The sequence below is a fragment of the Nanorana parkeri genome, unplaced genomic scaffold (genome assembly GCF_000935625.1).
Source record: "Nanorana parkeri isolate BGI_ZX_2015 unplaced genomic scaffold, ASM93562v1 scaffold198, whole genome shotgun sequence".
In the NCBI taxonomy this organism is placed as follows: Eukaryota; Metazoa; Chordata; class Amphibia; order Anura; family Dicroglossidae; genus Nanorana; species Nanorana parkeri.
Window position 1 is genome coordinate 1635647 of NW_017306466.1, and position 14994 is coordinate 1650640.

The 14994-nt window shown below is 42.2% G+C and overlaps 1 protein-coding gene across 1 annotated transcript; it reads left to right on the forward strand.

Annotated features, from left to right (window-relative positions):
• The first annotated feature begins 5868 nt into the window (after positions 1-5868).
• On the forward strand, positions 5869-6333 carry LOC108786224 (histone H3-like centromeric protein A). Its single transcript, XM_018555473.1, has one exon. The coding sequence runs from the start codon at positions 5869-5871 to the stop codon at positions 6331-6333; it is 465 nt and encodes a 154-aa protein (XP_018410975.1).
• The last annotated feature ends 8661 nt before the right edge of the window (positions 6334-14994 follow it).

Consider the following 14994-nt stretch of genomic DNA (forward strand, 5'->3'; position numbering starts at 1 on the left):
ATAAATCTTATAGCATTGTTATGTGGAAGATTTCGTACTATGCTACAGCCATAAGTTTAGTGCCAGTGGGCATTTATTTCGTGACATTAATAGACATAAGGCTTCGTGTCACAATGCCAGGCTGCACAGACTTACTCCCACACTAAACGCTGTGTGAAGCCTAGATCTGTAAATCAGGCAAAAATAAATCATATTGTGAAAGAAAAAGGTTTAAAGATGGAAATTGTTCTTAGAAATGCAAACAAAATATGACAGAAAAATACTTAAAGGGAATGTCCACCCAAAACGGATTACTCCTAAAGCCCAACTTAGCTTTCAGCTAGATATATTCCGGGTGCATCAAAACAAAAGGTGTTCAAAATCTCAGCTGGGTTCAGTGGCGTAACTACCGCCATAGCGACACACGCGGTCGCTATGGGGCCTAGGGCAGAGGGGAGCCCGGTCAGAACCAGGCCGAGATACAAATAGTCCCAGCCGGCCCGGATCGCCTCGGTATACCCGATGGCAATCCAGGCCAGCCACACTCGGCAGCGGCGGCCCTCAGACTGGGGGGAGGTGGGGGAGACAATTACAGATAAAAAAGGCTGCCGCACCGGCGATTTACCCACAGGTTGGAGTGGCTCTAAGCATGGCCAGGGGGAAGGAGTCACATTCTGAAGCCTCTGAGCTGCAGCTGTCTCCAGGCTCTCTCCCCTCACAGAGAGATTTGTGAGCTGTCCATTGAGGGTCACCTGCCAAGAGTCTCCCATCGTCCCTTCACTGTGCAGACTGTCTGTGAGGCACCAAGCCTAGGCAGTTCCCGAGGCCATATGGACTGTGTGAGGTTCTCCCAGCCCCAGCAGCTGCCTGCTCTCTTCTCATCAGACCAAACTGCTCTGGTGTCTCTTCCTGCTGTCAGGAGGCCTGAGATCTCTGGGGACAAAGAACCAGGTAATTCAACCTTGTACTGAATGTATGTATTGAGCCCTGCAAACAGCTTGGCCCTGTATATACAGTATATGTTTATGTATGTGTGTGTGTGTATGTATATAGATATATATATATAAATATATCTATCTATCTATCTATATATATATATATATATATATATATATATACAGTATATGTGTGCTATGCTGGCCAGGGTGCTATCCTCTCCCCTGCACCCCCAGTGCTTTCAGGTCATCCTCATCCCCCCCAGTGTTCTCCCTGCCCCATGCTGCCCATTTCCATCCTGTTGTGCTTCTGTGCCCTCAGTACACTTGTTAGTACACTCAGCATTTGTGGTATGCCTGGCAGGGTTTGGAAGATATGCAGTGCCGGCGCTAGTGTAGGGTAGGGTAATGCAGAGTGCAGTGGTTACTGACCTCTATGTTACACTTCTGACTTCTGCACTCTGCTTTAAACCACTGACTTCTGCACTTTGCTTTACACCGCTGACTTCTGCACTCTGCTTTACACCGCTGACTTCTGCACTCTGCTTTACACCACTGTATAGATGTAAAATGGAAGGCTTGTGTGTTGCGCTCGGTTCAAAATCTATTTGGTTTGTCCGTGATATATCATCAAAACAATATTTTATATAAGTCGATGTGGTAAAAGGTGATAATAAAATTAAATGAACACAATCTGTATAAAAACTAATGTGTATATACTAAATGTGAATATGTGATCACAAATGCTAATAAAGTATGTGAAAAAACTGAGTGATGGCTTTTAATCGAAAGTGACTTGAAAAGTATCAAAAAGTGCTAAATGGCCGTGTCTAGTACTAACTCTGAACCCAAAGGCGCAAAGTGAAATTGGTGCAAAAAAAAAAAGTGGATTGTGGACTGACGTCTAAATGAAATCTACCTATGAATTATTGTGCCAGACAATAAAACAGTGGATTCTTTTTGAAGAAGTCCAGACGAGACGAAACGCGTCAAGGGATTCCTCTCCTACGTATCCGGTGATTCTACTAGGTTGAGTGTCCTTTACACTTAAATGTTTTGAACCATCTAATATCCTGTAAGTGTGAACCTTCTTGCGTTCAATAAATTTGTCTAACAACTACACTTAGGATTCTTTTTCTCCTTTTCTTCCCTCTATATTATATTGTCTGATCCCGCCATCTATTTCACCTGGTGGGCTGGTTCAGCCGCCACTACAGCGGCGAATGACTGGTTAATTGTGGAGGAGCAGCAACCATCAACCTACTGCAGCAGCTCCGTGCCGGAGCATAGAAACATTTAGACTGCAGCCTCACTACTGTTACTATTTTTGCTTTCCTGAATCCAACTAACATTTCCAATAACAGAGAAGTAGACTATAGATGAGACTCTGTTAGTAATCCATATATATTTTATCTTTATGTTTTTTCTCTTTATGCCTCTTGTTTAGAACGGTTATGGTTTGAGTGGCTCCGCTCCACTGACATCGATTTGTTGTTTCCCATTATCGCTTATCGTTTTATCGCTTATCGTTTTTTGTCGAAAAACATATTTTTTCCTTTTGAGTTAAGGATTCATTCATCTTCCACCTTGAGTGGCTCCGCTCCACTACCGTAGATTGCTTGTATGTGATTACATCTTTCAAATATGATGGACAACTTGTAGTTCCGCTCTAGATCACCATCTCACTGTTTTATTGTCTGGCACAATAATTCATAGGTAGATTTCATTTAGACGCCAGTCCACAATCCACTTTTTTTTTGCACCAATTTCACTTTGCGCCTTTGGGTTCAGAGTTTGTACTAGACACGGCCATTTAGCACCTTTTGATACTTTTCAAGTCACTTTCGCTTAAAAGCCATCACTCAGTTTTTTCACATACTTTATTTATTAGCATTTGTGATCACATATTCACATTTAGTATATACACATTAGTTTTTATACAGATTGTGTTCATTTAATTTTATTATCACATTTTACCACATCGACTTATATAAAATATTGTTTTGATGATATATCACGGACAAACCAAATAGATTTTGAACCGAGCGCAACACACAAGCCTTCCATTTTACATCTATACATACATTGTTGCGGCTGGTGCCGACATACCTACTTCCAGCGCAAACTATTTTGTTTAATATATTTGCTTTACACCACTGACCTCTGCTTTAAACCACTGACCTCTGCACTCTGCTTTACACCACTGACCTCTGCACTCTGCTCTACACTGCTGACTTCTGCACTCTGCTTTACACCACTGACTTCTGCACTCTGCTTTACACAGCTGACTTCTGCACTCTGCTTTACACTGCTGATCTCTGTGCTCTGCTTTACACCACTGACCTCTGCATTGCTGTATAACGTATTGCTGGAATTTTTAGTCCTCTATAGGAACTACCAGGGTCGTAGCTGCAACCAGGCCCTGGCGCCCCACCTCTCGCTCCAAGCTGTAGAAAGACTACAGTCCAGACAGGAGAAAAAGGGGTCCGATGACTGCTGACATTTCCATAAAAAGGCCCACCAAAATCCTCAGCACCAGGCCCGTGATTCTTTTAATCCGGCCCTGCCTGCCAGGCAGCCGCAATGTAGCAAACCAGCAACAGAATGATTTCTTCTTTAGCTCTGAGATCAGAACCAGCAGTAGCAGAGCTGAAGAGAAGGAGACGGTTGCCTGAGGGTAGGTTGCGGAGCATGGGGGGTTAGGGGCGGTTTTGGGGGCTCCATACAACATTTTGCTATGGGGCCCTGTGGTTTCTAGTTACGCCCCTGGTTGAGTTTCTTTAGAAAGCAACAACAGCCTGAGCATAGAAGCCCATCTATTCCCATGCTTTCTGCGAGGAAGTGGCCTCTCTGTTCATATCGAATATGGCTCCTACTGAGTCAATCAACAAGGAGCCTGGGCTTTGCTGATTGCATAGTTATAGGTTTGAATAAGAAGGGTCTGCAGAGAGACCACTCCATTCACACAGAAAGCAAGAGTCCTTTTTGTCAGCAGACTGGTAGGGGACAGACCTTTTGGTGTGCCTCGAATGTATATAGCCAATTTTAATTAATTTGACCTTGAACCTTTGTGAAATAAACTGAAATGCCAGCAGAGAGAGCTCCCTCTTGAAGACAGGTTTTGCCCCGTCTTAATCAAATTTCTGGTAAGCAACATTGAGACTAGGGACTGGGGGTGGGGCAACATGAAGGACAAAAAAGGAGGGGGAAAAAATCAGATGCTAAATTGAAAAATATTTAGCTGGAAATTAAGTTTAATGTGTATGGCAGTAGAAAAATGTGACGTTGAGGTCACCTCAGGAAGTTGGGTGTTTTGCAACAGTTCTGAGAAGCTTAAAGTGACATTAAAGGATAAAACCCCCCCCCCCCCTCATGTTAGTGTAAGGACTTACCTTAAATTATGCCTCTTGATCCAATCATCTTCTTCTTTCCTGTAGTTTTCAGATGTCCCTCCAGCGCTGGTGCGGGTCTCCGATTCAACGTTTTGTCCCAACAGCATGTCCGACTGAAATGTATTTGAACTGCAGGCAAAGCAGGCCAAATGCAGCCTCTTCGTGTCAAACTCTGCCTTTGCCATTCAAAAAAAGAATGGCTGTCAACATGGGTCCTTAGGATAAAGTTAGTTTGGCCCTGATTATGTGAATGCATTATTCAGCTTAAAGGAAGCTTGTACCTAGGGCATATGCCAGAATTCCTACCCTTACTTCTTCTTCAGAGGCTGCTAGTTGCCTGGCTGCCATGCTAATCCATTGGCTTTAATATTTTCTGTGTCACTAACCCAGAACAAGTACATAGATCAGGAATTCTGTTCCAGGTCAGTGACGCATAAAGCACTAAAGCCAGAAACAGCATTTTTTAAAAGCAGCATGGTCAGCAAAGGCAGTTAGTATATTGGTCTCAGTGCAGATTTCCTTTATTCGTCCATCAAGTTTAATTCTATGATCTCCATAGTAACACCAGGTATATTTTATATGATGAGAGGCCAGATAATATATAAGTTGTTAGTTTCAGAGAGTGTGGGTGCATTAGATCCTCTGTCTTACCCCTGTTGGAGGTTATTTCCCTCACTTCCAGTCTCAATGACAGTGGTCACCAAAACAGGAAATCCTACTGATCGGGACATGTACACAAATAAAACATCCATTTTTAATAGTGAGAATGATTAGATTTTTACTGCTTTTTGTATGCCTTTCATAGAGATCCTCCTCACTTCCCATTTCAGCCACAGTGGTCATTGGTACAGGAAGTGAAGGGAATTCACCACAGTGGGCAAACAGCAATACAAAAATGAACAGAGCTTCTAATCCCTCCCCAATTCTATTCAAAACCACAAAACAAAAGAAACGTTTGAAGTACAGCATTGCAACTTTTGTTAATGAACATCTGCTTTAACCACTGAAAGAGCGGGGTGTTAAACCCCCTTCCTGTCCAGGCCATTTTTCAGTATTCAGCGCTGAGGTACTTTGACTGACATTTATTCAGTCATGCAATGCCACACAGATAGAGATTTCTTTTGGTGGTATTTAATCACGACTGGGGTTTTTTAAAAGTACTGAAAATTTTGAAAACAAAAAAACAAAGCAACTGCTTTCCCTAAGTTATGTTATGAAACTTTTATTATTATGCAGTTTTTTTATAAAATGTAAAAGATGGGGTTGTGTCAGGTAAATAGATACCAAACATGTTGAGACTTAAAATTGTGTGCGCCCGCACGCCGCTCCACGCCCCCAGCTCTCTCATCGTGGCTCCATCGCCAACCCGCCTCCCCTGCTCTGGCTCGGGGTCTTGCCTATCTAAATAAATTGTGTACAGCCAGAATGAAACCAATAATACAATATAAAGAATGAACTGCGCCAATAAGCAAGCTAACAGCTACAAGGCACTGGAATGTACACCCACTGTGAGTGTGTATACGTGGAAAATGAATAACTAAATGTGCCGAGCTAAAGCCAGAATGAAACCATTTGACAAATCCTTGTCATCTCGCAGCAAGTCAACGTATCCTAAGAAAGTGGCACCACCTCCACCATCCCAAATAGCGACACCAAGCAAGAAGCGACATCGAGACCTGCGGAGACCTGCGTGTCGTTATCGGCCAGGAACACGAGCACTCATGGAGATAAGAAAATATCAAAAGTCAACCGATCTGTTAATAAGAAAAGCCCACTTCTCCAGACTGGTGAGAGAAGTCTGCATGGAGTTTACTCGTGGTGTGCCATACATGTGGCAAAGTATGGCAATCATGGCATTACAAGAGGCAGCTGAAGCCTTTATGGTGCGACTCTTTGAAGATTCTTCCCTCTGCTGTTTGCACGCCAAAAGTGTCACCCTCTTTGTTCAAGACATGCAGTTCTCTCAGCGGATTCGAGGGTCGCACCATGGACGTTATAAAATACTGATAGTCCAAGTAGGAGTATAGGCTTGAGGTGGGTTGTAGTATGAGTAAGGCAAGGCGATGGAATTTACTGCTTATCAATTTAGTGATAACAGTGATCAATGGCCCCAGAATTATTGCTCGTACTCCGAATTTCACAGTGAAATGTGTGGGGTAATTGTCGTTTTCGCACGTAGACGCACCAACACATGTTTGCTTTTGTATGTGCGGGTACGTGAGGGCGAACGACTGTACATTTTTAATATGTGACTTTACTAAATAAACTTGTTTTTTTTTACACTTAACTCTATTGCTATCACACAGGGGGCTAACAAGCCAAAGAGGACAGTGGATCCCAGGATAGCTAGCAGCATAGCTCCATACAAGCTCCTTTGTCACCCACACACTTTTATGTTTCAAACTTTCCCGTTCCCCCCCCCCCGTGAGCACAATTAGATTTATAAAAAACCACCCAACTTTAGTAGTCAGCCATCCAGCTGTTTAATTACAACGGACGGACAGCAAACGGTTAAGTAAAGTATATCAGCATCTAATCATTGACTCTTGTGCGCCCACTGGCTTTGGATGCAAGGCCCAGTATGGATCCACCTCGTCCCTACAATCTGATGAATTTTGCATTCAATGAGGACTTAAAAACAGATTTTCTTATGATTAAGCCTTGATTGAGTCCAAAATGCATCAGGAGTGGAGTCATGTCCGGTGAGAATAATGATGTAAGAGGGGCCATGCAGTGGCTGTAATAAAGGTAATTGAACCACAGCAGTGGCCTGGACATATGCTTATTCTGCTAGTGTACATTTTCTAGTAGACATGTAAATTTTGTTTCGTTCCGAATCGAAATTTGGACGAATTTCAGATCCTTCTGAATTTCCGAATTCGAATCCAAATTTTCTTCCCCAAATTTACAAATAAAAAAATTCTAATCACCAGTATGGACAAAGTTGACCAGTAAAGACTAAAATGACCAGTACGGACTAAGATGACCAGTACAGACCAAGATGACCGGTAAGAACTAAAATGACCAGTACGGACTAGGTTGATAACTAATACGGACTAGAATAACCAGTACAGACAAAGAGGACAAGTGCAGACCAAGATGACCAGTTTGGACTAAGATAATCAGTACAGACTAAAAGGACTAGTATAGACTTAGATGACCAGTACAGAACTGAAATGGCCAAAAAAAACCAAATGTACTTAGTTTTTAATTAAAGAACCCCATCCGAATCGAAAACAACAAATTTGGATCGATCCAAACCAACAAAACATAACATTTGGATCGACTCAAACCAAAAATGAAAAAAATGTTAATTGATCTGAATTCCGAATAACTAACCAAATTTTATTTGGGATCCGAAATTCGAAGAAAAAAAATTGAATCAGTACAAAACAAATTTTCTGAGACTTGTCTTTTTTTTACATCAATTCCAACCTTTGACAGTCCATGATGTATATTCAAAAGGTTATCTCTGGAAGATTAATATATAAAAATATTTGGATGTTGAGTTCTTGGACCCAACACCTACCAATGGTCACTCAATTTACCTTAAAATATAACTTTTTTTAAGTTTTAAATAGAGTTTGGAAGGCTTTGCACCTCTGTAAGATTTGTAATACTGTCTGTTCCCATTGGTGGAACTCTCCTTATATTCAGAAACACTACAAGAAGTGAGTGGAAATCTCCCCAAAGTGATGGAGATCTTATCTCTAACCATTGTGAATCCTTGGTTCATGACAGATTGAAACCAAAGCACCAGCATCCAGATTTTGTTTTAGCTTTGGGTATGAAATACTGCCATTATATGAAGATCAAGATCAAGAAAAAAAGCTTAGACATACAGTATATTAATAACGGTATATAATATTTTTTGTTTTGCTTTGACAGGGATACATATTCAATAAACTTAAAAGAATAACGCTAAGCTTATTTAGGAGACCTGTTCCTTTGTTCCTTCTATAAAGGAGACAGTTATGTGTATAAAATATATACAATAATGTAGAAATATGAATCTTTATGATGCAGCAACCCTCCAGCCATTCAGTTGATAATCTGATGCATCAGGCTCTGTGTTAGAAGCAATCAATAGTAAACACTTCCATTACATATAACTTACCTCAACAAACACAACAGAATATAATGAGCACTTTGTCAATGGGCCAAGTACATAACAGCTTCTAGCTTTAGGGAAGGCACAAAACTATATTAAAATTTGCATATGCATTAGTGTTAGTTTAGTGTATTCATATTGGCAACACATCATTGTCTTCACAGATCTTTTCGGCATATAACAATTATGAATGCATGTACTTCATGCAAAAGATCTCAAAGTAGTTATAAACCCAATTAAGCACTAACATGTCAATGTCATTTCAAAAGTTGTTTTCAATTTTAATAAAATAATACTTGGTGATCCTTCTTTGAAATTCCTTGTTCAGGCACTTCCTGTTATAAGGTGACAACTCTCTCCCAGTGGTGCTCCTGTTTTGTCACCCTGTCACATGCACCACAGGAGGAGACTTCAAGCAGCTGTAATGACACTCAATGTTTTAAGCATGGCTCAACGTTGCCATCTTTCCTGAGCAATGATGTGCAGCTGATCCTGGGGCGAGTGCATGTAGACAGAAAGCGGCTGAAAGAGGCTGGAGGAAATCAGCAACACTGAAATGCAGATTGTTCATCATACACAGTGCTTTAGCAAGCTAGATGTAATCTAGTTAGGGTTTACATGTGTACTGCTATTGGTAAGCATACAGACATACCATGAAGGGATATGTTAGCTGTAACTATCAGCTACCTAATAGTTACATTATAAATACTGCAAGTCCATTTACAAACAGTAAAATCCCAGAAGCACTTACCTTAGATGTGGTTCTCTTCTACGGTTGCTCAGAATGATGGGTGCCAGTCACTTAGTATATTTAAAATAGAAAGAGGTTTTATTGCACAGGGCAACATGGGAAGGAGGGTGAGGTGTGAATCAGGATATCCCACAGTACATTGGATCTCATTCTCTCAACTAGGCCTCCATCTCTTCTACATTACAGTCTATGGCTGTTATTCTTCTATCACAGACTTTGCTGGCTGGTTACTTGACTATTGAGGTTCTAGTAGTGTCTCAATCTTCACTTCCAAGGCAGGCAAACATAGGAAGCTTCCTGTATATAACTTCGAACTTAACCATCACTTTCTGAATGGCTCCATGGCCATTAAGGTTCTAGTGGTGTCCAAAACTTCACTTCCAAGGCATGCAAACATAGGAAGGTTCATGTGTATAATTTCCCACTTAACCATCACTTTCTGAATGGCCCCATGGCTATTGAGGTTCTAGTGGTGTCTCAATCTTCATTTTCAAGGCATGCAAACGTAGGAAGGTTCCTGTGTATAACTTCCCACTTCATCATCACTTTCAGAATGGCTCAATGGCCATTAAGGTTCTAGTGGTGTCTCAACCTTCACTTCCAAGGCAGGCAAACATAGGAAGCTTCCTGTGTATAACTTCCCACTTAACCATCAGTTTCTGAATGGCTCCATGGCCATTAAGGTTCTAGTGGTGTCCAAAACTTCACTTCCAAGGCATGCACACATAGGAAGCTTCCTGTGTATAACTTCCCACTTAACCATCACTTTCTGAATGGCTCCATGGCCATTGAGGTTCTAGTGGTGTCTCAATCTTCACTTCCAAGGCATGCAAACATAGGAAGGTTCCTGTGTATAACTTCCCACTTCATCATCACTTTCAGAATGGCTCCGTGGCCATTGACGTTCTAGTAGTGTCTCAATCTTCATTTTCAAAGCATGGAAACGTAGGAAGGTTCCTGTGTATAACTTCCCACTTCATCATCACTTTCAGAATGGCTCCGTGGCCATTGACGTTCTAGTAGTGTCTCAATCTTCATTTTCAAGGCAGGTAAACATAGGAAAGTTCCTGTGTATAACTTCCCACTTAACCATTACTTTCTGAATGGCTCCGTGGCCATTGGGATTCAGGGGAGGGGGTGGCACAGCTGGCTCTGGAGGCTGAGCCAGCTGTCAATCAAGCTGCAGGGTGGATCCCAACAATATTGTCAGGAATGTTCCTGTCTGCAGTACGGCTATGTGCTGTAGCCAGCTTTTTTGCTGAGTTTGGGTCATCAGAGTACGATAGTAAATGTCCTCCTGTGACCCCAAAAAAAACTAAAGCCAAAAAAAGGTTTTGCTATAGTTCTTTTGAAAGGATTTTAATACCTGGCCAATGAGCAGGCTTGGGGGGGGCTGCTATGTGTGCTGGAAGTATCATTACATATCTCAGGAATTTCCTGGCACAGGGGTCTTCCATCCAGGGTTTTACCCTGAAAGGATGCCTTTGTGACCATCTGTCTTACCTTAGGCCTTAGGATCTATGGGAGTGGGAAGTTGTAGGAATCTCCCCTTCTGAAAGGCCTCCCTAAAGTTACTGGCTGCCATTGAGTGCTGATAGGCCCAGAGAAAGCAGAGCAGTAGATGTCCCCCACATGGAAGTGGTGCAACAGAGACTGAGTTGGAAAGCACCACAAGAACCTTCCCATTGCTATCCTGCCTTAAATCCTATAATTGGCTAAACACTTGAAACTCCGTTGTCAAGGAGCCACCCTTAAGGCCCCATTCACACTCCGCGATATGCAAATGGCGCGTTTGTCGCGCGATATGCATTTTGCGCGATATCGCGAGATTTGCCGCGCGATATCGCGCAAATGCTTTCATTAAAAGCATTTTAATTGCGGCAAAATCCGCTCCAAAAAGGGTCCTGCTGTAGCGACGCACGACCCGCGACAGCAGGACCCTTTGCCCCATTGAGAAGCATTGGAGAGTGATATCGCGCGGTAATTAGCCGCAATGTCGCGGGAATTACCGCGCGATAAATCGCTCAATGTGAACGGGGCCTAAGTTTAAGTGTCCAGCCAGTAAAGCCTTGTGAAAGAGGGACCCAGAACATTTAGAAGACAAGCACTGAGTTTAAGTGAACTTGCAGGTATCCTTTGCTCCCTTTACCACCCTCTCCTATGTGCAAGCATATCTCTTTAAACCTATAACAAAGTGACTGGCGATAATTCTGAGGACAAGAACTTCATCCTGACAGGCATGTCCAGGTAAGTGGGTCTGGAACATCCCTTTCCCTTATCCCTTTGAATTAGGTCTGCATAGTTACTAATAGGGTTGGGCTCAATGTTCGAGCCAAACGTGAGTTCGACTTGAACATCGCTAGTTCGTGTGTGCACCTTCTGAAGCCCTAATTTTGGGGGATTTTCTTTTTAATAAAGGACTTGTCCACACAATCCTTTGTGGTGTTTTTTTTTTCAAATAAAGGATTTTTGATGAAAGTCTAGAGTTTTTATTTAATCTATTTTCTAACCCTTTAGTAAATGGGTACCCCTTACTCATTCACATGGGGGGGGCATCTGGGTGGGGTACCCTGATGTGAATAAGCCCCCTGCCCACACCCCTAAAACCAATGCCCCAGGGCTTGTGGGGAAGAGGCCCTTGTCCCCATCGGCACAGGGCGACCCTGGAAAAGCACCCTCCCAGTGCCGAGGGCATGTGGCCTGGTATGGGAGGGAGGGGGGGGCGCTCGCTCCCCCCCCTTTCCGGTCCTGCCAGACCTATGCTCGGATCAAAGGTATGGTATGGAATTTTAGGGGGTGACCACACTTTCCCCCCCATTTTTGGGGGTGGGATTCCTCCAAAGGGCTGCCCGTTCTTCATGCAAATGACAGATTTTTAAATGGGGTCTGGTATTGTTTGGAAGGGGGAACTGCACACTTTAGAAAAAAAAAAGTATTTTTTATTCTTTAGAAATGTTAGTTTTGCTGCAGCAGGTTCTATACATCGTACAGATCCGCCACTTTACAGGCAGGTTAAGAGGACCCCCCCAGGCATGATATTTAAAGGAATTTTTCATTTCTATTGTTACCCTTTAAGTGATGTTAAAATCACTGCCCCTTTAAAAACTGTATTTTTTAAAAGTGCTTTTTTTCATTGATTCAGGTACCCCAGTGCAGTACCCAGATCCCCATACACTTTTTATGGCCAATATACTCCGATACCATCCGCCGGTGATTCGGATGTTACGTTTCCTGGTATTGCAGTGTTTACGTTTTAATGCTTTTATCTTTGAGGTGCATATCCCGGGCGCTGTTAATCTGTTGGCCGATGCTTTGTCTCGCTTTCAGTGGGCCGAGTTTCGGAGATTGGCGCCGGCGGCGGAAGGTCGGGGGGTTCCTTGTCCAGGGTGGCTGTGGAGTACACAAGTTTCACCTACTTGCAGTTTACAAGATAGCATGGCTTAGAAAGTGTAGTAATGCAGCTCCCAACGACTGGCATAAAAATGAAGTCCTACCCAGGAGCCATTTAATTTGGAAATAGTAAGCCCCCTCTACACTTTTTGCCACCTGAGGTCCGGAAAGGGGGTGGGGGTGGGTGGTGCATGTTACCCAAGGACACCAGCCAAAGTGTCACAGGTTGCTGAGAGCCGTTTCCCACCTGTCGCACCCCCCCCACCCCCATGTGACCCAATGAGATACCGTCTGAGGCAAACACCTCAGGCTCCCTCATATTAGGGACAACATTTATTGTACTTTCTGATTTTTTATAATTCCTGGATAGAATTAGCAGATAATTGAATGATTGCATACTACCTGAGCAGCTTCCTCCTTGTCCTTCAACGTAAGCAAGAGGCCTTTTTCCAGGACTGAGTCTAATGACGTGTGGGTGCCCAGCATCCATGATGACACATCCCTTAGAGTGTGTGTAAATGACAGACTGGGCTCATAGGAAATGCGACCTGTCCAAAGAGGACTGCCAGTGCTGGACGGAGGAAGAAGCCAGGGGCAGCTCTGGAGTGCAAAGAGAATAAGTAGAATTTGGATTTTTTTCTTTAACAACAGAGAGGGGGAGAAAGTAAAGATCAAAATTGAACTGGAGTACTGCTTTAATTCTGTACTAAAATCACACGCTGGGTATATATTACTGTACATATCACTCTTCTGAACTGTACTGAACATCTCATATGCGCTTACCACAGCTGCTAGTCTAACAGCGGAACTTAATAAATTGAAGTGACTTAAAAATGTCTGGCAGGCAAATTTTTTCTCATGGAAACTACAGGTGGCATATTATTTCTGCCCATAAAACAATAAATGTACATATGTTCTGGGGATCTAATATTTTACAATACAAATCACAATCTTCAAAAGAATTTGCACTGGTGCTTTGATGATCCGCAGAGTTGAGGATACAAGACTGTAATCTAATTACATGTAAATCTTTAAAACATCTCTCGCACACATTACGTTTGATGTGATATAGAATATTTCCGAAGGGTTGAGCTTGTACAGTTCACGGCTCCATGGCTGTGATAATTGGGATTAGATAAAAGATGAAGAAGGGAGAAGATGAATGACAGCGGGGTCCAGAAAAGACACCCAGTACTGTATAGATTCCCTAACAATTCTGTCTAGTCCCTTCTATTCAAAATTTCTTACATAGTTTCTAACTGCAAAACCGTGAATATCTCTTTTAATAATTGTGTCAGACAGGATAAGGAAAGTGATCGGCTAAATTATTTTGCCATAAAATTACCAATTGTTTCTTAAATTTTTGCCAAAGTGAAAACTTTCAATTTTGTTCATTGATCAAAATTTGTTTAAAGGGCATCTAAACCCAAAAGCAAAAATGTAATATATTGCAGTTTACTGATTCTTAAATGTGGTGGCTGCATTAGGGGGTTTTTTAGGCTTTTTTTCCTATATTTTTACCTGGTGGTCCAGCCAATAAGTCTATTATTTATCAACTTCTTTTAACAGACTATGTTGTCCAGCAAAAGGGCAGATAGAGGATTGAGACAAACCATTTAACATTGGCAGGGGGGCCTACAAAGGTCCGCTTATATTCATTTATGAAGAAGCTTTATCCCAAAAGGTTAAAAAAATGTTGCTGAAACTGCTTAAAAAGTGTTAGCTGGAGTTCAGGTTTAATTTGTTAGTCAGGTCCATCTAAATCTGCTAATACACCTAACACTGCCCTCCATAAATGGTGACAATGCTGCTGTCCAAGTGTGGCTCTGGTTTTCCTCTATAGAATGGAGCCACCCTAAGGCAAGAAGTATGTTACTGGCCGGATCACCGGGTGATAACAAAAGAAAAAAAGCCTAAAAAGAGAAAACTAATGCAGCCACCGCATTTAAAGCAGAATTACCAGTAAACATTTTCTTAATCCTTGCAATGGGGCTACCCTGCACTGCAAGGGTTTTTTGTTTGTTTGAACACGCGTGTGGTGTTAGTGCAAGGCAATGGATCTCTATAGCGTGAAGGGGCCCACAAGCAAATTTAGCCTAAGCATCTTAATGACCGAAATTGAGATTTTTTTACCAACAAAGAATTGTATTTTTGCCTAAATCACTCTACTCATTTCTATTGGTAACATAAGGTTTAGTGATAACCAGGAAACCTGGGACGCCAATGCACACCTCTGTATGGCATCATGAAGAAAGTGGTAAAATTTAACTATTTGCTTTCAAATTGTAATTTTGTCAGCAAGCTACGGCCTTTCTCAGCCAGCTTTTCCATTTGTAGAAACGGTGGTGAAGAAAGCTGTTAAGTATCCCAACCCATGAGATTTAAATGTGCGATGTTTAACAGCTCGCATCTTCCAGCGACTCAAGTTTCAACATG

Coding starts and splice junctions, on each gene's coding strand:
- LOC108786224 (XM_018555473.1), top strand. CDS start 5,869: ATGAAACCATTTGACAAATCCTTGTCATCTCGCAGCAAGTCAACGTAT.